We start from the raw sequence: 23,979 nt of genomic DNA, 5'->3' as shown, positions 1-23,979 counted from the left end.
ATACATTCTTAGACAACAGTGAATAAAAACCTTCTAGGTTCAGAAGTTATATTACACTGATGTGGAAATGCTAATATGAAATGAAAAAAATCAAAAATCTCAGATCCAAGAGGAAATAAACACACTCACACACACACACACACACACACACACACACACACACACACATTTGTTCAAATAACAGATTTCAGATAATGTACAAACTCAATAATGACCTAAATATACTTGAATATTGATTGTATAAGGCAAATATCTATTTTCTGCATAGGTTTCAATTTGTAAAGCATGTCAATAGCTCAACCATTTTATTAGCAAAGGAAGAATATAGAAAATTGGTAGTTGAGCAAGAACAAACACACACATGCACAAATGCATATTTGTATACATACACATATTTATATCTGTATGGGGCAACTAGATAACTCAGTGGGTAGAGTGCTGGCCCTGAAGTCAAGAACACCTGAGTTCAAATCTTATCTCTGTTCCTTACGAGCTGTATGACCTTGGTCAAGTCACAAACTCAGGGCCATTTTTAGTTGTCTTGATTTGTATCTGACCACTGGACACAGATAACTCTGGAGAATAAAGTGAGGCTGGTGACTTAGCATAGCAATCCTTCACTCAAATCCAATTCATGTACATTATTTCCCTGATGTCATGGTCTTCTTCAAGAACAAAAGACAAACATCATCATCATATCTATATAATATTCAACTTATTCTTTGAATTTATGGATTCTTTCTTAATAAAATATTTCATCTAATATATTGCAATTATGTATAAATATGTACAAAACATGCATGCATGTATTACATTTTTATTTATGTATATATATGTAATGTGTGTGTATAATATACATGCCTATGTATACATTAGCTATTATCTTCCTCAGGGATCAATCTACCAGGATTGATTAAACGATTTAAGAGAGATCAAAGACCAAGAGGAAGATATAAATTTTAACATTCTTCCTGAATCCTAAATATTATGAGGTCAGTTGCAATTCCAGGGGACAGGAATTCCCTAGTTTCAGGGCTTTAAAAGATCTTTTAGATCTTACCAGTTGAAATAGACTTGTCAGATTTTTGTGACTGTAAAACAATTATGAGTAATTCTGTTTCCTTACTGTAATTTATGTGGATACATTCGTTGATTGCTGAATTGATTAAGTCAGATGGAGAATTTTTATAGAATGAGAAAAAGGAGTCTGTTTCCTCTCTCTTGGGAAAGATTCAGTTTACTAAATGAATTAAGTCTAACCTTTGAGGTTCTAAGTCTATAATTCATCTCATTCGTGACCACTGTCACTTATGAGGATTAAAAATATAAAAAGCAAAGATGAAGTAGCAGAACAGCAATTCAAGATTTGTCAAGAAATAAAAACATTGGGAGAAGTATACCATTTCAATGGGTTTCCAATTTTCAATTCTGTGAACTAACAAAAGAGCAAATCTGTTTTAATTTGTTTTTCCTTTATTATAGAATCTTGAAATTTTGGGGGAAACCACCATAGATTATGAAATAATGATTATTTAACTCCTTTGTTTCTTCCTTATCTTCTATGCAGACATGATCTGACTACTTTCTGAAAGTGAACAGAAGGAATTATAGCCAAATTCTTTAAATAACTAGAGGCTTAGATTAGAAATAGTCTTTGGAGATCATATAATGTAATTTCTTCATTTTATAGGTTAGAATCAAGAAGCCTAGAGAGGTTAAGTGATTTATCTAGGTCAGACAGACATTATTAGTAGCAAGACTAGAGTTCATTCTCCTGAATCTCAGATGAATTCAATACTTCTAAAGAAAAGAAATTCTGTTTGGTCTCTCACTAAAAGATCATCTAGTTCTTATCTGTTATGATAGGACAATCAGGTTCTAAATTGTGCACGACAAATATGATAATATTATCTGATGGAATTCTGAGACACCCTGTAGTTTTAAACAGTAGTTTAGACAAAGGACAAGGACTAGCCATTATTCAAGCAAAAGTACTAAGGCTTCCTTTTCTCTTTGTCTTCTTCTCCTCTGTTTTATTGTTTTTCATTTATTTCATTCTCAAATAAGGTATATACTTGGTTTGGGGCAGGGAATGGAAAGAGTAGGCAAAAAAAATTATTTCCTTATTCAGGTCCCTCACTTCATATTTTGTTTCTTACCTTGGCCTTAAACTTATTGGAAATATGATCTTGTCAAGACAAGTCACTTAAGTTCCATCTGCCCTCAGTTTCCTCAGTGGTAAAATGAGGATAATAATAATACCTCCCAAGATTATTATGAGGATCAAACGATATATCTGTAAAACACTTAATACATTGCTAAAACATATTAGATGCTATATAAATGTTTTTTATTATTATCATCATCCTCATCATCATTATTGGCTTGACAGTTTGTCTAAATCCCCTGATGTCTTTGGATACATTAATTGAACAATGATGTTATCTAACAGTGATGCTATAGATAGAAATTTTTTCTAAAAACCTTCTCTAAGTGTTAGATAACATCTGCAAAAACTTCAGTGTTACTATATATATATATATATATATATATATATATATATATATATATAAATGGCAGCTAGGTGGCACAGTGATTAGGGCACTGGCTTTGGAGTCAAGAGGACTGGAGTTCAAATCCAACCTCAGAAACTTGACTCATACTAGCTGGGTGACCTTGAGCAAGTTACTTCACCCTGATTGCTTGGCATCCAGGGCCATTTCTAGTTGTCCTGATTCATATCTGGCCACATGGTTCTGGAGGAGAAAGTGAGGTCAGTGACTTAGTACAGCATTACCTCACTTAAATAAAATTCATGTGCTTGTCATAGTATCACTTCCCTGAAGTAATGTTCTTCTAAAAGAATGAAGGACAAATATTAATATTATCATTATGTTTGTTCATTTATAAATATAACTAATCAGCTAAAACCTTTAATCGTATATTTCTGAATTTCTTTGAATCTGATTTCATTAGTGTAGTTATTACTGTCCTTCCTATATCTACTCAATATGCTAAAAGTCTTCCTATGTTTCTTTTAAAATTTAATAGCTATGGGGTGGCTAGGTGGCACAGTGAATAGAGCACTGGCCCTGGAGTCAGGAGTACCTGAGTTCAAATCAGGCCTCAGACACTTAATAATTACCTAGCTGCATGGCTTTGGGCAAGTCACTTAACCCCATTGCCTTGCAAAAAAAAAAAAAACCAAAAAACTAAAAACTAAAACTAAAATTTAATAGCTATAATGTAATAGCAGACTATTTTTTATTTGTCACTCTCATTCAAGACCAACTTCACCTCTTTTCTAGATACCTATTGATGTGTAGTGAGCAAGATATCATATAATCTGTTTATACCGAGTATGTGGCTTTCCATTGATTTTTGGATTACCTGTAAAAAATACACACACGCACACACACACACACACACACACACACACACACACACACACACACATCGAGGCATTTAGATGGTGCAGTTGATAGAGATCCGAAGTTAAGAAATCTGTATCTCCAGAGTTCAAGTCTGGCCTCACAGACACTCGCCATGTGAACATATGCAAATCACTTAACCCTATTTGGCTCAGTTTCTTCAGTTGTAAATGAGCTAGAGAAAAACCACTTTAGTATCTTTTTTTCATGACACCCCAAATGAAATCATGAAGAGTTAGATATGATTGAAAAGAAAGGAATGACAAAAATATATGCATGTTTATGTATATAAGTACCAAATCACTAGAATATAGATCATATATATATATATAAATCATTATGATATATACATGTATGTATATAGACATGTGTGTATGTATGTGTATGTTTATATGCATATGTGGAGAATTCTTAATTTAAAGACAAAGGACTCTTGTTTGAATCATGTCTCTGGTAGTATCTATCTCTAGGTCTCAGTTTTCTTAGCTTCAAAATAAAAGCGTTGGGTTAGTAGTCTTCTAAAGCTACTACCTCTTACACTATAATTACATGAGATCAAGCAAATGAAAGTCAGACTTTATAAAGTGCTTTAAAAATATTTTTATAAGTCTAAGCTAGTCTTTTTAATTCAGAGACTGATAATCATCCTGGAGCTTGTGGTAATAATCCCTATTCTTCTTATGTCCCTTCTCAAGACTTCCTTCTGATCATTCCAAGGCTCATTAACACCTCTCTATAGAGGAAAGAAAAAGAAATGAAGCTCAAATCCGTTACCCACTTCAATCTTCATTTTTTTATTCTTTTGAAATGCTAACAGATTTTATAATATCTAATTCAGAAGATATGAAATACATTTGAGACCTTGGATTATTGTATATTTCTGTAATTTATATTATCATTGATGCTATTAACATTTCTAGTCGGGTAATGACTTATACCAAACATCACTGGGAAATGAGAATACTAGAGTTCAAATCCCACCTCTGTCATATCTGTGACCTTGGGCAAGTTAACTAATGTCTTTGGGTATCCATTTTTCTATTGTAAAATGTGGGTAGGGTGGAGGAGGTGCTGATTAGATGACTCCAAATTTCCATCCTGTGAACCCATAAGTTTTTTCAGATATATTTTTCAAAAATATATGGACACTTTAATACTGTTATGCCTTTGACATCTGAGAAAAATATTTAATGTTTTTTTATATATATTTCAGGTAAACCAGTCATGATTGTGACAGAATACATGGAGAATGGGTCCTTGGACAGCTTCTTACGAGTATGTACAAGAATTACTAATGAATAAGGATTTCCATTCTTTCAGTGATTATTCTTGTTTTTAAATTTTATTGATAAAAATCTCATTCATGTTTTTTACAATATCTCCATAGTATTTATTGTGATTTACTCAATTGCAATTTGACATCTTTCTCTATGCTCACATTAAAAAAAAATCTTGAATAGCACATAAGCTTTATTAATTGTATTCCTTCTTCAGAACAATTAATCTGATGGATTAGAAATTACTTTTGTAAATTGAAATCATCTGGGCTAAATTAAAAGTTTAATATTGTGACATGTCCATCAAATAAAAATAAATAGAGTATTGTCCGATTTTTTCCTTGCCCAATACAAATGGAATGAATTGTTCATACTATTATAAACAATCTCTTATATTGTTCCAAACTTTTAGGGTTTTTTTGTTTTTAAAAGCAAACTTTTATTCTGAAATTTCCTGGCACAAAGTGGTAAAGAGAAAACTATAAAATTATGCCCTCTTCTTCAAGCAACTGAATGTTAATATTTTCAGATTTATTTTCCTCAAACCTAAACTTGAACAACTCCCTTACACTTTGTATGCTACCTCAAGATATATGTGAGATAAAACAATAAATAAGAAGCATTATAGAGAAAGGTCATAAATAACATCCACCTAGAATAGAAATGCCCCTTTAGTTTCCATCTTTATGGCAGTCTCTGCTGCTTATTAGAAACCCATCCATCTCTTAAATGGTTCTGTCTCTTTAACAAACAAGCATGGGCCCTCTAATCACACTATTGGAAGGTGACATATTCTTTCTTTACAGGAATATCACTATGGTTCAGTACAACTGTTAGGTTATCCAATAAGTGAAGTGTGGTTTCAGAAATCAATCTAGTTACCCAAGTATATAAGGCCTGCAAATCTATTCATTTAATAGATATGTCTTGACCATATACTACCTTGAAAATATTGCATTAGACACTTGCAGAGAATACAAAGATTAATAATCAATAGTTGATGTTCTACAATTATTTGGAATACCCCAATTTATATATATATATATATATATATATATATATATATATATATATGTTTATAATACTAGCCATGCAAAATAATCTCATGAAAGATTCATCTACCATAAAATATTTATATATAGGCATATATGACTGCATTTAAATGTTGAGATAAATAATTTCACAATTTTCCTGTGATAGTTCTAAAAATCTATGCATGTTACCTGTAGTGTTTATATACATAATTTCACATGCTATTTCTACTGGCAAATTGATGTTAAATACCATAAACTTACAAGAAGTAAAGAAAACAAATTTAAATGGTAACTGCATTTTCAAAAAACCCCAAGAACCCTACATTCTTATTCCATAGTAAAGTTTTTTTATCAAGACATAGAGGTATGTTTGTATATGTTTATGAATATGTTTAAAAAGAACTGTGTTCTTTAGATTTAATTAACACCAGCAGGATAGAATGGCATTGAATTTAAAGAACCAACAGTCAAACCTTGTGTCTAGTATCTTGAAACCTATGCAACCTTAGGTAATTCATTTGTCCTCTTAGCTTTAGAATTTCTTCCTCTGTGATTCAAGAGGTTCATACTGCATGCTCATTATGGTTCCTTCAAACTCTAAGTATATACACACCTAGAATCTAATCTAATCTAACTCCATCTTACAAATGAGAAAACTGAGGTCAATGTAGATAAAATGACTTTTCTGAGTTTTTTCAGGAACCAAGGCAAGTCTTCTAACCCTAAAACTGGTGGGGATTTTTGTTGGGGGTTTTTTATTATTACTGAACAGTTTCTTTAGTTTGGATAAAAAGGTATGCAATAAGAACTTTGCAATTAATTGACTTCTCTTCTAGTTATTAAATCTTGAAAATCAAGAAGTTTTAAAGTTTGCCTGATTAAAATGATTTATAAATTAGCATGCAAAGTGGGTATTTTACATTGATTTAGGATGAGATGCCTGTTTGCTAGGAAAAATTTCTTAGATTATAATTTCAACTCTCTTACAATGTGACCATGACCATTTCACATCGTTGAACCTCAGTTTCTTCATGTGTAAAATGGGAGAGGGAATTGAATTAAATAATCTTCAGTAGTATCCTTTCCAAAACTCACATTCTATGATTATGTGATTCCAAGAAAGACACTCACAAAGTACTTTTCCAGTTGTTTCTTAATGTAAATGAAAGGTTTTTGACTTGTAATTGTGAGTGCCACATGAAAAAAGTCTCATGTTGGCATGAAAAACTTGGAGGAAGAATGGGTACTTGTTTACATACTTTCCAAAGAACTTACTCATTACATATAATGATTCTACAATTCTCTTTTGTTGCTGATGTTATCATTGCTTTTAGCCTATGACATTGAATAGTTGGTCTAAATGCATTTGATTAAGAGTTGGAAGCAAGATTAGAGGAAAAATTGTAAAACTCAAAATAAATAAAACCTATAATAAAATAAAAAAAGAATTGATGTTCAGTAATAGAACCAGAAAATTTTGAGGAAAAGCTTACATTTATTAATCTCAAATTTCAAATATTTCTCAGAAACACGATGCTCAATTTACAGTCATCCAACTAGTAGGGATGCTTCGAGGGATAGCCTCTGGAATGAAGTATTTGTCAGATATGGGCTATGTTCATCGTGATCTTGCTGCCCGCAACATCCTTATCAACAGTAACCTGGTGTGCAAGGTATCTGATTTTGGACTCTCAAGAGTTCTAGAGGATGACCCAGAGGCTGCTTATACTACAAGAGTAAGTTTTGTTTTTTATCCTTTGTTTCATGTAATGCTGATTTGCAGTAAGAAAACTAAGACACATGGCAACCAAACCAAAGAACTGTTGTCGTTCTTTCTTTTCCTGACTTTAGGAGTTTCTTAATTTTCTTAGAAATATGTAGGAAAATTAATTAATTTTTCCTCACAAGTTTAATAGACATTTTTCTTTACAAATTTGAATGTAGTTTGGAATATAACACCACTATAATTTAAAGGCCTCTTCTTTCCTTAAAACAAACAAGTGTTTGCTGATTTGAAATTTTCACAATTCCTTAGGCTGCCTTAACATATGTTCTGACTGCACACTGAAGGTTTGACAAACTCTTAAAATACCAGGAAGCTTTATAGTAGAAAGTCAGTACATTAATTTTTTCAATTGCCTAAATTCTAGAAACACTATTTTTTTTCCTTTTTCATGGGCCATTGTACAAAGGCTTAATTTTGGGGGCAGAGTCACACTTTGATTACCCAACTAAAGACCTCAAATATTTCATAATGTCTATGAAAGTGTCAACTAAAACTTTAAAAATCCTAGTCCTGGGTTCAGCTTACTTCTCAAATAATGGCAGCAGAGGCAAGAAAATACAATTATGCAGCATTAACAGATACATTCCTAAGAATATAATACATTGTTATATAATTTAGAAGTTGGTATTCTCAAAATAGTGTTATATTTTCATGATTTTCAGTTACATCATGAACTGAATTTGTTTTTCTTTATATAAACATAGATGTTAAAGAATGGTTTTATTTTCTTACTTGCATATTAATGCTCTCATGCCTGCTCGCAAACTTCATTAAGTAGAAAGCAAAAGACATATTAATATCCAGCAGCCTAATCAAATACAATAGAGAGCAATGGGAAGTCAATCCAGACTGATTAGATAGAAAATCTAAATCAATCAGCCACTATTTTGTAGCACAATATAATTTACTAAATAACTAAACTAACATCTGATGCTACAAGATAATAAATTGAAAACTGATAGATTTATTTTACAGGAGTGTTTTTTATTTCATTTATATCTCTACTCTTGGAAGATACTCATAACTTTTTGCTATCAGATAAGTTACTAAAATAGTCCTAGAAAAGTATATGTTTACTATATATTCCTTATGATATTATCCTGACAAGTAATATCTTACAATAAAATTTTTTGATTTCAGGTCATTTTCTTAGAATTTAAAAATTCCGTGTATCTTAAATTTGCCTTCCATTTGAAATCAGATCCTTGCTAATTAAAGGACAAAGTCTCCCATGTTCATAGTTAATCAATTTCAACTACAGGGGACATTAGAAAAGGCTATTCTTCAGAAAATCACTTTGAAACAGTGATCTCATTCTGGAGCCCCAACACTACAGAAACCACTTTGATTTTATTTTCTAACAGAATAATTTATAGTTGCCCCACTATTCTATTAGGGTTTTTGTGAGAGTAGGTGAAACAAATACCTAAAGTACTTTGGCCTTAGGAAGAGAAAAGCAATAGAGTATCTTATTGTTCTTATTGGTATTTCATTATATTTCTTTAGTTTTGCTAAAGCAAAAATATGTCCAGCATGTTGCTGTTGGATATTGGGGGGGGGGGGGGGATTGGGTGTAGGATTTTCAAATACTCCACCAGAAAATATGATCAAATATATATTCAAAGATATTTAATACTGATAATGCAGGATATTCCTGGAACACTCCCATAGTTCTTATGAAGGCATCATTTCTTAGTTTAAGAAACAGTGAAATATGGGACAGTGGATAAACCACCATCCCTGGAGTCAGGAGGGCCTGAGTTCCAATTAAGCCTCAGATACTTAATACTTACCTAGTTGTGTGATCTTGGACAAGTCCCTTAACCCCATTGCCTAACAGTGAAATGTCTTACTGGATTTAGACATTTTAAATAATTAGATATTTAAAAAATACTTTACTAAACCATTGTTAATGTGAACTCATGAAAAAAATTCTCCTAAATACAAGGTATCATCATGGAATAATGTGACTTAAAATACATACACAACACACATATACACACACACACACATATTCAAGAATATAAGTACTTATCTGATTGTTGACATTCATCCTTTATTTTAGTCATCTTTGGAGAACATTCACTTATTCCACTGATATTTTTATTACTCAAATAAACTCTCCAGTGGAAATTTTTTTCAAGTGTGGCTTAAGGGTCACTTATCACTTGCAAGATGTCATAACCCTTCCTCTTTGGGAGCAGTATCGAATTATTTTACCTAGGCTTGATCATCTAATTTAGTCACTGAACTTGACTATGGATTCTTTTTGTCTTTTGTCAAAAATTAAATTCTTCTTCAGTGAATGAAAGCATTCCCCCATTCCACCATGCTTCAAGGAATGTGGAAGCAGAAAATCAATTGGATATTTGAATTCTAATTTCTCAACATTGATTTATCAATGAAACAGTTGCAAGGTTTTTATACGTATCTCAATTCACAGCTAACACTTTTTATGTGGTATATTAAAGGAATAAGATTTAGAAATTAGAATTCTGTGAGCTAATTTAATTAAATTTTAAAAACCTTTTCCTTATTGGAAGAGATTCTGGATGAAAAGAATAAGGAGATTCATGGTTTGATTAAGTTAGCATGAAGGCCATTTAAATGATATTGTATCAAATTCAAGTAGGCTGCTGGAAGTCAAGAGAGAGGTTAGGACTCAATTGATAGATCTGGGAATCATCTGAATAGAGAACATAATTAATTCATAGATACTGCTGAGTTCACAAGGGACATGACATAGAGGATGAGGGTGCAGTACCTATGACAGAGGTTTGGGGGATGACACTTAGTGAATTTGACTTGAATGAAGAACTATCAATTACCTAATCATTACACTGAATTAAAGATTTAAAGATTGAAATATATTTCCCCCAAAGATGAGATCTCATTAGGCATTGTCTACAGTGTGAAGGGCAACTAGATGACACCATAGTTAGTGTCCTGGACCTGGAGCCAGGAAGAGTCATTTTCCTGAGTTCACATCTGATCTCATAAACTTACCAGCTCTGTGACCCTAGGAAAGACACCTAATCCTGCTCCTCTCAGTATCTTCATTTGTAAAAATGAACTGGAGAAAGAAATGGCAACTACTCCAATATCTTTACTAAGAAAATCTGAAATGGGATCATGAACAGTCAAATACAACAATAGTAAGTTCAATGAAGTAGTCTCCATTATATGTGAATTTTCACTTATTGAAGTTACGATTATATAAGCTATCATAATTTGCTATAGCTTACTAAAAGTATACAATGCTAATTTGAATAGTGTCACCACTTTTTAGGATTCATTATTTTCACTTTTCAAGAGCTAACTCAATAACACAGGATTTATTTAAAATAAGGATAGTCTTCATGTTACTTATGAGGTTAAATGATGATATGATTTATGCATAATCACATCTTTTAATCCATTTTACCATGTGAATTATTTGGTCCACAACTTTGAGTTTCCAGTTTGCTATTCACTTCACAGAAGAAGAATTCAACCTCTGTTCTCTTTTCCATGGAAAACCTTTCATGTTTTATTCTCCAGTAAAACCTGTAAGTTCCTTGAGAATGGACTTAGGTCGTTAAAACCTACCATAACATAGTAAGTGCTTATTAGATGCTTTTTGAATTGAATTCATTGAATTGAGAATGTTAGATGAAGCCTTGACTTTGTCATTTTATGTACAAACAAGTCAATGTCATCTTCAAGTAAAATACCTGGGAGGTCTCCATTCTCTATTCTGTTTGCCTTCTGCTCGGAATATTCATCATGACTCTAGAAAAGAACTTTGTTGAGCATATGACTCTCCATTATCTGCTACTTTTGTTACTGATAATCACTATATCATTGAACATAGTAGCAGCAGCTATCAAGGAATCTTGTATAGTCTTCACACATTCTGTTTTGTGTTTTTCCCCTTATTGTAGACTCTTGACCTCCCTATTTTGTGACTGTGTAGAAACTCTTCTATTAAAAAATCCTGTTTGTGAAAATTTCCTTTTTATTCCTTTGATAGCTTTTCACTCAAGTCAAATTCACTAAGTGTTATCCCCCAAGTCCTAGGTACTGCACTCTCAGCCTCTATATCATGTTCCTCGGTGAACTCAGCAGTGTCTATGAATTTAATTATGCTCTCTATTCAGATGATTCCCAGATTTATCTACTGAGTCCTAACCTACCTCCTGACTTTCAGTATCAAATTGTCAAATGTTTCTTGGATGTTTCAAACTAGATGTCCCATAAACATCTTGAACTTAACACGTCCTATAGAGAACTCATACTCTTCTTTTCCTTCCAAAAAGTCTCTATTCTTTCCAATTTCCCTATTATTGTCAAGGGTAGCTACCATTCTCCAAAGTAGCTAGATTTACATCCTCATTGTCATCCTTACTCATTGCCCACATTCAGTTTGTATGTCCAATTTGTTGTCATGACATTCCACTTGGACTATTGCAATAATCAAATGATTATTCTCCCTACCTCAAATGTTTCCCTACTTGAATCCTTCCACTATTCAGCTGTCAGAGTGATTTTCTTATAGCCAAAGTCTGACCATAAAGCCTCCATACTCAATAAACTTCAGTGGATCCATAATATCTAGAGAATCAAGCATAAAATATTCATTCCATTATTCTTTACTCCCTTCTATATACTCTATGGTCAGCTGATACTGAGTTCTTTCATGTTTGCCATACATTAACTCCATATCCCTATTATGTGACTTTTTATAAGTCATCTAGTGTACCTTGAATGTTTCTCTTCCTCACCCTGGGTCTCCTATTTCTCTTGGCTTCCTTTAACCTTCATCTCAAATCACACTTTCTTCAGGAGTCTTTCCCTCCTCCTCAGTACCATTCCATTGACATTACCTCCAATTTGCAGTGTGAGTACCTTGAAAGCGATTCATCTTCCAGACAAATAACACTAATACTAACTAATACTTCCACATACTTGCATAATTTGTCTCCTTTGTCTAGAGGTGCCATGCTCCACATTTTTACCTATGAAACTAATTTTTATAAAGACTGTTCTCAGATTCCTCTGCTTCTTTGAAGCTTCTCATGAGTCATTTTGGGCTTTCCCTCAGCCAGAAATGTTCCCTCCTTCTGCATTTAATTTGGGTTGTCCATATATTGAACTTCAACTTGAAGTTGCTTATTCACATGTTTTATCTCCCTAATAATTTATAAATTCCTTGAGGAAAATTTCTATATATTAATATTTCCTTTTGTATGTATGCATGGATACACACACACACACACACACACACACACACACACAACAATAGGTATCTCTGTTGTACAAAAAATTGACTAGGCCTTCAGTTTTTACTCTTCTCCCTTCTAGCAAGGGAATAATTAATTGTTTTTTTTCTTCCTACTTTTTCTGTCAGATTCTGGAGTTTTGCCTTATTCTCCTGGACAGTCATCTCCCCTCAATCCATTCCCTTTCCTCAAATCTTTTAAGAAGTCATATCCAACTATAGCAGTTAAAATTGTTTGGGCACTGGTTTCTTAGATAGAATTGATTCTAATGCATATCTATAAATTTTTTTTAATTAAATATATTTTATAGGTCATTCTGGAAGATGAAGGTCTATCGTAATATATACATCTGTTTATTTATGTCTTTGGAAAAATTCTTCCAAGTTCCAAACAATTGATTTACCTGGACATTTTGAAATGTAATACATTTGTAAATTAATATGCTATTTTTAAAAGAAATATCTGAAATTTGGACATTTAAAAGGACAGTAACAACAAATGTGCTCAGAGTGACCCATAGTTGTTAAAATTATGCTGCTCTTTTGCAGTGAAATATACAATGGAATTCCAGAGAGCATATAATATTTAAAATTTCCAGATGTTCACATTATATCTGTCCACAAAAGTTATTGGAAAGTCATTTCTTTGCATTTCATTTCCTGGATCAGAATGTCATGACATAGTACAATGAAACAAAATTGTCCTACCTTTCAGGAAATCCCATGCATTCCAAACAATGAGAAGAATCTTCAAAGTTCTGAGGTTTGTATCTTTGCTGCCTTTGAGTAAATCTCTTTATCTCTAATTCCTTGGGGAATCAATGTCTGTTGGATCCATTCTGCTAGTGGACTCTAGATTTGAACTACTGAAGATTAGAAAAGATGATTCCCCAGAGAAGTCTTCTTTGGATTCCCCTTCATCTTACTGTCTACTTCATGGGTCATCAGATGATATCTAGATTCCTGATGATTTCTAAAATTTGTAGACCTTGGATGAACAATCCAGTCTTTTTTTCTCCTTCTTCAATTATCCCCCAGTAATGGGGAAATGCTATGTTTTCTTAATGCAAGCTTCAGTAAATCAAGTTCCTTAAGTACATGCACTGCTCAAAATTAGGAAATGTAAGTTTTAGTTAGGAAAAGATTCTTCTAACTTAGTAGAGAGTTAAACACCTAAGGAAACCCAGATAGAAATGGGAAAATTATCTCTATATCACCAAAGATTTCATCAATTAGTTTTTTCCTTTGAGAAACCATACCTCCTTTTGTTCCTTGCCCCCGATACCCTCAAACAAATAGAAGGAGCAGAATTCATTTCAATTCTTGAAAAATTTGGGCACTTTATCCAGAAATTCAATTCAAATCAATCAGGTCTATAAACTTGTGTTATAAATTTTTCAAAAACAGATTTTCATTATGATTCCTATACTCAATAAGTACCATGTACTATTGCTAGCCAGAATGAGAAAAGTTTGGGATCATATCAACTAACCTTGGAGGTGAATTTCAATATTCTAGAGCACCTTCACAGACCAAAAAGCTTATTTATACACCTGCCATTTATCATTCTTAATATACCTTTTACCTCCCTATGAAGGAAATGATTAAATTAGCAATAAAGAAGTGTAAAAGGTTAAAACATCAGAAATAGCTAAATATTTTGCCTGTTTTTGATCCTAGCAAAAAGGAACAAAGTTCATAATCTAAATTCTAAGAGAAAAAAGAGGTCAAAATCTCTTCTCTGATTATTTTGTACTTAAAGAGAAATTGGTATTAGACCTTAGGGTTGACAGTGATCTAATTGACAAACCTCTGATTGACAAAAGGAAAAGCAAAACTGATTCAAATTTTGCTCTATTATGTTTAAATTAGTAGAAAATATTACAGTTCTCTTTTTAGTCATACCCCATATATAGTTTCATAAATATTCAATTTAAAAAAATGCTCTGTGAGGACTCTGTATACGCTAGCATATACCACCTCAAATAATTATTTATTTATACAATTTTTAAAATAATGCTGTACAATGGTCTGTAAAACAGTTTAAAAATGAACTTATTTACATGTACAATTTGCTGAAAACCCCGAAGTCATTTTACTCACCCAAAATGAAGTCAACAAGAGATTTAACACCTCATCCTTTATCAAAGTAAAGTCTTTTTTAAAAAATGTAAGCATAATATTGGGGAATAAGAAGCTATCATCAGTGATAGCAGATAATATTTTCTTGGCTGCATCAAAGATGTTTTTCTACCAATATATTAAAGTATGCATTTTATAGCTAAAAGTTAATCTTATTCTTAGAGACCTCCACTGAACATTGAAATGAAGTTTCTGTGCCTTAATATATATCCCAGGCAACATATCCCAGGATATTTTGTGGGATAGGAAAGGGGAGATTAAAAAAAGTGTCTGCATGTATATGCATATGTGTGTAGCCACAATTAAGAGTAAAAGTATGCATAGGTCTAAAATGAATCAGAGGGGAACTTGACAGTCTGGGTTTTACATATTTAATTTGTGTCCACTTGATTCTCTCAAAATTAGCTATGTCTCACAATGAAGCTGAAAGTCGTATTTTGAATTTTGAGCAAATTAAAATATTTAGACCAGCTTCTCCTATGACTTATTTTTCAGCTATACAATTTTGTCTTCAAGGACTCATATCCAACTTCTGTCATGTTATTGGGATTTAAATTTGCACAATAGTGAATAATGTTATCCCTTTAGTTTGCTTTGATGTTAATGTCTTTATAAATAAAATTATAAATTTGATAACTAATTCACAGTTTCATTAGAATTGTATCTCATGAAGAAAAACAAAACAAAGCAAAAACAAAAAAACCCTTCAGAATCTATTAAATATCTCCTTCCCTTAATCCTAATTTCTCATATGAAAATGACTAATCTGTAAATATGTTTATCAAAAATATGTATGTGCAATGTTAATATGAATGTTCACAGTTGAGGGGAAGTGGGTGGGAAGGGAGGGTGGAAGGAAATTTTGTTGCTTAAAAATATACATATTCAAATGGATGAATGTTGAAAAAACTTCCATAGGAAAAATAAAATAGCAATTAGAAAAGATCTCTCATATTTCACAGAAAAGGATTTTACAAAGTAATAATTAATGGAATATTATTTTCCCCACACATTCCAGGAATCTCAAAATGGTTGTTGAGCTCTCTCAACTTACTTTGACCCTCATGGGAATTGGTTTTCTCATTTAAAAATTGGAGAGGCAGACTTGGGTGTTTTCATGACAACTTCCAGCTAAAGGAATTACAGGAGTTCATAATGAAGAATTCCAAAGAGTTTCATTATGCACAAGAAAAAAATTAAAGAATACAGAGTCTTTGGGAACACATCTAAGCTGATTTACTCCCACTTACAATGTTCTCAGGAAATGTTCTCATCATTTCTAGAACTGTGTGACTTCAAAAGGGAACTGCAGAGACCAAGAAAATCCTTCAGAAAATATCTTTTAAAATAATAATGATGGTGGGCAATATTCAGACTGTTTAAGACCATGCAGACATGCCATTATATATATATATATATAATGTATATATGCATTATATGTATATATAATACATATACATATAAAAGTTGGGGAAATCTCAACTTGAGACAGATCCATGTGTGTGTATGTGTGTATAAGTGTATGAATGTCTTTGTAGAAAATATGTATAGACAATATTTTTAATACATTGCCTTTTTTGTTTAGCTTTAAAACACATTTTTGGAGAAAAAGAAAGACCATGGACAGTCTAAGAATTAAGGTTATGTTAACCATATAATTTTATTTTTTATGATGTAAGGTTAGCTGTCATTGAAATGAGTTCATCCCTTACCAGATAAATATGAAACAAACATTCTCATTCAACTTAAGCAATATCTACCTTACACAATGGTCAAGGATTTCCATCTATAAATATTTTTTAGGTCTTTTGTGCAAGTATCTATAGAGAGATCAGGTGCCTCTTTGTTATCCAAGCATTAGATTCTATAACACTAATAATACTTTTAAGGAGAGATTAAGAGCAAGAAATAAAATGATATCATTCTATTAAAAATGAAATTATTTTTCTCAGAATAGAATCCATATGACTATATTTTTAGAATTTCTCAAAAATGTCTGCTCACTAGGGAAGTATTAAGTGTCCCTGAAATGGGCATTTGTGACTATCTTAGTTCATTGTAAAGTCTCATTTTATTTCTTAAATTTTGATTCCCAGGAATCATGCACGATCCTAGAATTTATGGCTTCAAGTAAACTTCTTTTGTTGAAAAAAAGTTCAACCTTGAATTTGAGGGCTTTTCCAAGTTTCTTTACTATCTATAATAAAATAAATTGATACATCTGCAACTACAAAGGGAAAGAATAAAACAATTCACTTAATTTGTGTTACATAGTACTTTGACATATTAGATATTCATATATATACACACCAATGCAAAATAGATATATGTATATATAGTAGTTTGCTATTAATAAATCTATCAGTCAATAAGTATTTACTAAATATTTAGTATGTTCAGAAATTGTGCTAAAGTACTATGGATTTTAAAATACATAGTTTATGAGCACCAGGTACTTACATTCTGTTTCAAGAGATAAAATATAATGCAAGTATGTAACAGATATATCTTAAAAATCAATGCAAAGTAATATTCCCCACTTCTCACCTCCTCCCTTCCTCGAGGAAGGAGAAGGAGACTCTTCTACCTAGGGATAACAGGAAAGATTTTATATAAACAGGGATTCTTGAACTGTTTTGGGGGAAACAAAGGAATCTAGGAAGTAAAAATGAGGAAAATACCTTTAAGGAACAGGGGCCACACAGTGCAAACATACCAGGATGTACCAGGAGTGTCTTATATTTAAAACAGCAAGAGAGTAATTTTTTTCTGCTTGTAAAGTATGGGAATGAGAGTAATATATATAATAAAATCTAGAAAGGTAGGTTGGGACCAGGTAATAAAGGGTTTTAAATGCTATAGAAAGTAATTAACTAGCCATATATCCTCAGGTAAATCACAACCTAACACAACCTTTTTCCTTCTTAGGTTAAATTAGATAATTTCTAGGAGCCTTTCCATTAAATGATTTTTCACACTATGCATATGCGAGGTTGATAATATTGAATGCCTATTAGTAGAAAAGTCAAAATTTGTTTTCCAAAAATAATAATGGATTATATTGAACCATCCTTATGATCCCCCACCATCCCCTTTATGACTAATGCCAAACTTACAAGACAAATGACTCAATGGGAGAAATATAGCAATATATATGGGAAAGAATGAAACCGGTTCCTCTAGACAGATAAACCACTGTAACTGTCACTTAGTAGGTATTTAATAAATGTTTATTGATTGACTGAATGAAATCCAATTCTTTTTACTTGACTATAGTATCAGAATTAGGCCAGCCAGGTTTAAACCTATCCAAAAATGCAAATATAATTTCCTGGAGTTTAATAAATAACAACTTTGTGAGGCAGCAAGGTGGTGCAGTGGAGAGAGCACAAATCCTGGAATCAGGGGGACTTGAGTTCAAATCCAACCTTAGACACTTAATATTACTTAGCTGTGCAACCTTGGTCAAGTCACTTGACACATTGCCTTGAAAAAATCCAAAGATAAATAAATACTATGTTTTAATTTAAGATTAGAGGTCACTGGACAAGATTTCAATAAGCTAATCAACAAATATCAATCATATGTATTAAATCTTTACACTGAACAAAGAGAAAAAAATAACAATTCACAAATCTCAGTTAAGTACTTGATGATTTATTCATCATTTGGGTGAACATTTGGGGCTACTTTAGAAGAATAACTTACCTGGTACTAACTTAATATTTTACTAATTGTGTGACCATGGGCAAGTCACTTGACTCTGATTGCCTCGCATCTGGGGCCATCTCCATCTGTTCTGATTCATATCTGGCCACTAGACCTAGTTGATTCCAAAAGAGAAAGTGAGTCTGGTGACTTGGCACAGTACGCCCTCATGCAAATCCAATTCATCTGTTTGTAATGGCATGACCCTGATGTCATGGTCTACAAGAATGAAGGACAGACATCATCATCATCATTATCATCATCAACTCATTTGACCATGCAACTGTTTGCAACATTCATGGACACACTGCAAAATTTCCCGTGAAATCAATAAAATTCATGAGACTTAAATGTTCTTTGAAGAGATTAAGGGTATAATCCCCATAGAGTTCCTCTTGAAAGAAGTTACATCCCTATTCAAAATGTCAAATGCAAGATACCCTTACGAAGTTGGGATTGTGTCCTTTCAAAAGGGATTGCTGCCCAGAACTTTGCCTTCCTTTAGAAATTCAATTGGGGGCAACTAGGTGGCAGAGTGGATAAAGTACAGGCCCTGGAGTCAAGAGAACCTGAGTTCAAATCTGACCTCAGACACTTAATAATTGCCTAGCTGTGTGACCTTAGGCAAGTCACTTAACCCCATTGCCTTAAAATATAAAAAAATTAAAATAAAAAAAAGAAATTCAATTAGGATGTGCTCACCATTTCACCATTGCTTAAGCAATATAACAAAATAAAATGAAGACATCCAAAGTATATGAAATATTGTCAGTATTCCATTTCATTTACAGTTCAAATAGAAATTCATAAAAATAGGAATCATGCCAGTAGTTGCATTAATCTGTGCAGTAGTCTGTAGGATAGAACTAGGCATGATAACAGCAAAGATTAAAAACTAAAGATTTTTAATGTTTTTATATAATTGGGCAAGAATGTGGAATTAACTATAATATATATAGTTTTATTTTTCAATGTCAAGGTGGGAAAGGGCAGTTGAGATAGTATAATTTTAACATATTAGCACTGTTGAGATGGTAGAATGGAAAATTCCAGGTCTTTGTTTCTTGAATATTTTTATTTTTAAGAAAAATGTCTTATCTCTAAAAGTTTTAACTGATGAGAATATGTTATGAATAAACTACTTACTAGATGATATCATTGCTTCACTCTTTTCCTCTCTATATCCCTTCACCTTCTTAAAGGTAGACTGTGTCTAAGACTTTCTTTTATCACTAATTCGGTATTGTATACCCAGTAAGAATAGAATGTAAGATTCTTATGAGTAGGAATTGATTCATTTTTTTGTATTTGCATTTCAGTACTTAGTACAGTGACTGTGTCCTGGTAAATGCTTAATAAAGGCTTGTTGATTGTTTTGATAAATACTTGCTGGGTGATGAATTTATTAACCCATTATTCTATTGAGGGTAGATATTCATATTATGTATCTAGACCTTTAATGATGTTCTTGGGTATAGTATAAAAATCTTAGTTAAAAGCATCAAAGTATGTATTATCAAATTAGCATGCTGAAAATGACTGGGACTGAATTTTGTTTGAGTCATATGAAGAAATATACTACCTTAGAAAAATAAATAATATTGCAAAAATACAAAGAAATAAAATATACATTTTAGTATGAATGTGTGTAACAATACCTTGTAAGATTTGGGAGAAACTATGTCTTTTAATAGAGAAGGTAAAAATTTCATTTCTTTAAATTAATTTCATACCATTTTGAATCACCTTATTTGATGACAAAAAAGGGAAAACAAATATTAATATAATCATATGTCCAACCCACTACATTATAGACATTGCAACTTCCTTTTCTTATAAATTAATATTTTGTTAAATTATGTGTATTTTCATCAAAAGGAAGTTATTGATAGACATTTAATTTCTGTGCTTTAAAATTGTTTCAAAGGGAGGAAAGATCCCAATTCGATGGACATCTCCAGAAGCAATTGCATATCGCAAGTTTACATCAGCCAGTGACGTATGGAGTTACGGAATTGTACTCTGGGAGGTGATGTCCTATGGAGAGAGACCATACTGGGAGATGTCCAATCAGGATGTGAGTATATTGTAGTCTCTAAGTTATGTGCTCAGGTAAAGAATCAAACTGTGCAAGGAAGTGGAGCATAGTAAAACCAGGTGGCTTCTTGTTTTTGACATTGAAGCAAAATAAGTAGAAGAAATGAAAATGCTTCCATGTTACACAAAGGAATAAGTTAAATTACTTCAAGAGGATTTCCCCCCACCTCATGACAAAATTTACTGATGAAACACAAATGAAAGTATTTGTACTAGGATTTTAATGAAATAATACCCATTTAGAAAGTCGATAGATAGCAGGCATTGAAATACAGTTTGATTTGTTTGAAATATTTTTGCCAGGGAATTGTTTCTGGGCAACATTATCCTTTGTAGATATAATTAATATATCTATGCCAATATTTTTGTTTACTGAAGTATAACATTTCCCAAAGTAAAATTTAAAAAAATATCCCATTTTGTTTCCCTTGAAATATTAAACTTAAATTTATTTCACATGAGTCATTTATAAATTGAAGTTTCCAAATCATAGATTCTTAACTTTTTTGTATCATAAACTTTTTGATTCTCTGGTTAAACCTATAGACCTCTTTTCAAAATAATATTTTAAGTTATAATAAAGTTGTAAAGGAAAGTAATCATAATAAAATTCAGTAAACAAAAAGATAATGATGGTATTAGTGACCCTAAGTTATGAATCTCTTCTCTAAATAGAGCAAAAATAAAGTAGTAGCCTCCTATCAAAACTGTAATTGTTTCCAAAAATATCTTAGTGCTTTTGTTACTTTTAGCCTGAGATATATTTAATAGACAGTTGATGTATAACATTTTCACTACTTTTTTCAAAATAGTCTTGCATCAAGCTTACTTTTTTTCCAGTGTGTTGCATTTTGGTTATCCATAGTAAAAAGAAATTCAAATTTGTCTTTTTCTTTGCTTCTATACCTTGTCCATGCTGTTCAAATCAGCCTTATTTTTAAAACAAGATTTTGTTTTTTTTATTCTCCTAAACTGTATTTTACATTCTGTCCTTTGATAGCTGACCACATAAAACCCTGATTTTTTTTTTACTCTAAATGTAGGTGTATTCTAGTTCATATGCAAAGCTGAATTACATTAAAGAAAAATCCTGCATGCCAAATTAAGAATTATATAATCATTTCATTTAGTATCAAAGTAATCCCCTGTTGAAAGTGTAATCTAAAAGTCAGTTATTGTACTTTTCCTTCCTTTTTATTCATACAAATAGTACATTCACAAATGTTATAATGCACAAGTATCTTTGTATGAAATGTTATCATCATTTCTGTGAAAATACTAGGAAAGTATATGTTTATGGCATGGAGTCATTAAAGTCTTGCATGACTCATTTGTCTAGGTCAAGACCCTCAAGATCTCTGGATCTTACTTTTTAATTGATTAAATAAAGAAATTGGACACAATCGAATGAGTACTGATTTGCATCAGAGATATAGGGTTCAAATTCTAGCTTTATCATTCACTGCTTTTTTTGAGGTTTCTTTGAGCCTCGATTTGCTAATTAGTTTAGTAAGAGTATTGGACTAGATAATCAATACATTCTTTCTAACTTAAAATGCAAAATGACTATTCTAGCTTTAAAATGTGACTATTGTGTTGTTGGTCAGTTGTTTTTCAGTTATGTACAACTTTTCATGACCTCATTTGGAGTTTTCTTGACAAAGATACTGGAGTGGTTTTTCATTTCTTTCTCCAGATCATTTTACAGATGAGGAAACTTGGACAAACAGCACTGTTACCTGCCTAGGATCACTCAGCTAGCAAGTGTTTGAGACTGGATTTGAACTCAAAGACTTTAGAATTAAATTGTTATGTTTTGAAAAGTATGCTTTCACTCATAGAATACCTAAGTATGGGTAATATTAAAAACATTTCATGTAGTCCAATTTCTTCATTTTCCAGGTGAAGAAAAGAACCAGCAAAATTTAATGACCTTCCTAAAGTCACAATAGTAGTAAACAGCAAAGCTGTGACTCCAGTTCTAAGTCCAACATTCCTTATTTCTATGGCATCAGGTTATAGAGGGTTTCTACCTAAATTTTTCATATTTTGATTGAATAACTGTAGATTGTCTTGAACTTCATCATCATAACTATCTCCATCTCCCCTAATATTTCTTTTGATTGGAATTTCATCAAGTTCAGACATTTGGGTAAGCTCTTCGGATGCAGAATAACCTACTTGCTTTGACCTTCCATTATGTACCCTTTTCCTTACTCTCTAATTTGCTGCATCATTTACTTTATTGATAAACTGGAGGGGTTACCCTTGCAAGCAATTAGAGAATGGGAGCATTTTGTTTAAACATTATACTCTCCATGTTAATGGACTCTGCTGCAGGGATGGAGTAAAATAAGTTTAATTGCCCTTTTCTGTTTTCTAAAACTTTACTCTCTTTGCACAGGTAATTAAAGCTGTGGATGAAGGCTACCGACTGCCACCTCCCATGGACTGCCCAGCTGCCTTATATCAGCTGATGCTGGACTGTTGGCAGAAGGACAGAAACAACAGACCCAAGTTTGAGCAGATTGTCAGCATTCTGGACAAGCTTATAAGGAATCCCAGCAGTCTGAAAATCATTACCAATGCCGCAGCAAGGTGACACATCATATTCTTCCTTATGCACTCATACTGAAAATTAATGCATTTGCTTTTTCCACCTACAGTGATTAAAATGTGTTCATTTTCCCACCCACTTTCTCAAATGTATTCATTGTGATTCTCATTCCTCAGGGCTAGAAAGAGCTTGATAATTGTTTTTCCTGCAGATAAATCCATTCAATTTACTGGACATTTGCTATCAGTGATTAAAAGGTGGGGTTCAGAGGGATGATGAACCCATATTGAGACTGCAAGATGAGAAATTTGTGCACCTCCAAAAAATTTGAATTGATCCTAAAGGTGGCATAGATCAGTTGCCAAAAAGTCATCCCTCTTCATAATGATGATGATAATGACTCACTCTATTATACTTTTAAGACTCACAAAACACATTTTAACAAACCTGCTGCTACACTTACTATTACCTGTTAGAGTTCCTAAAATAGACTTGTGTTTGATCAAGAGAAAGCCTGCCAACTACCAAGGACCACAATCATTTTGCTGTTTGCTGAAGGACCCCCCCCCCCCGCCCCCTATCATCCTCTTCTCTTCCTATTCGCTTTCTGGAAAGAGAGTCTTAAAACTTCAGTTTCATGGGAAAAACTATGCCCCCATCCAGGTCTTGCATGGTATCCTTTCCTCT

At 32.4% G+C, this 23,979-nt stretch overlaps 1 protein-coding gene across 2 annotated transcripts in view; it reads left to right on the top strand.

Moving 5' to 3' along the window:
• The window catches only part of LOC141491374 (ephrin type-A receptor 3), a 92,101-nt gene that overhangs the window by 40,699 nt on the left and 27,423 nt on the right, over positions 1-23,979 (top strand). For both annotated transcript variants that reach the window (XM_074192270.1, XM_074192269.1), the window contains exons 7-10: positions 4,645-4,706; positions 7,269-7,478; positions 20,566-20,715; positions 23,140-23,333. In XM_074192270.1, coding sequence (XP_074048371.1) covers positions 4,645-4,706; positions 7,269-7,478; positions 20,566-20,715; positions 23,140-23,333 — 616 coding nt within the window. The remainder of the gene's footprint in view (positions 1-4,644; positions 4,707-7,268; positions 7,479-20,565; positions 20,716-23,139; positions 23,334-23,979) is intronic.

Source organism: Macrotis lagotis, chromosome 6 (assembly GCF_037893015.1).
Source record: "Macrotis lagotis isolate mMagLag1 chromosome 6, bilby.v1.9.chrom.fasta, whole genome shotgun sequence".
NCBI classification, from domain to species: Eukaryota; Metazoa; Chordata; class Mammalia; order Peramelemorphia; family Peramelidae; genus Macrotis; species Macrotis lagotis.
The sequence above is the reverse complement of the archived record's forward strand: the minus strand, read 5'-3'. Positions and strand labels throughout refer to the sequence as shown.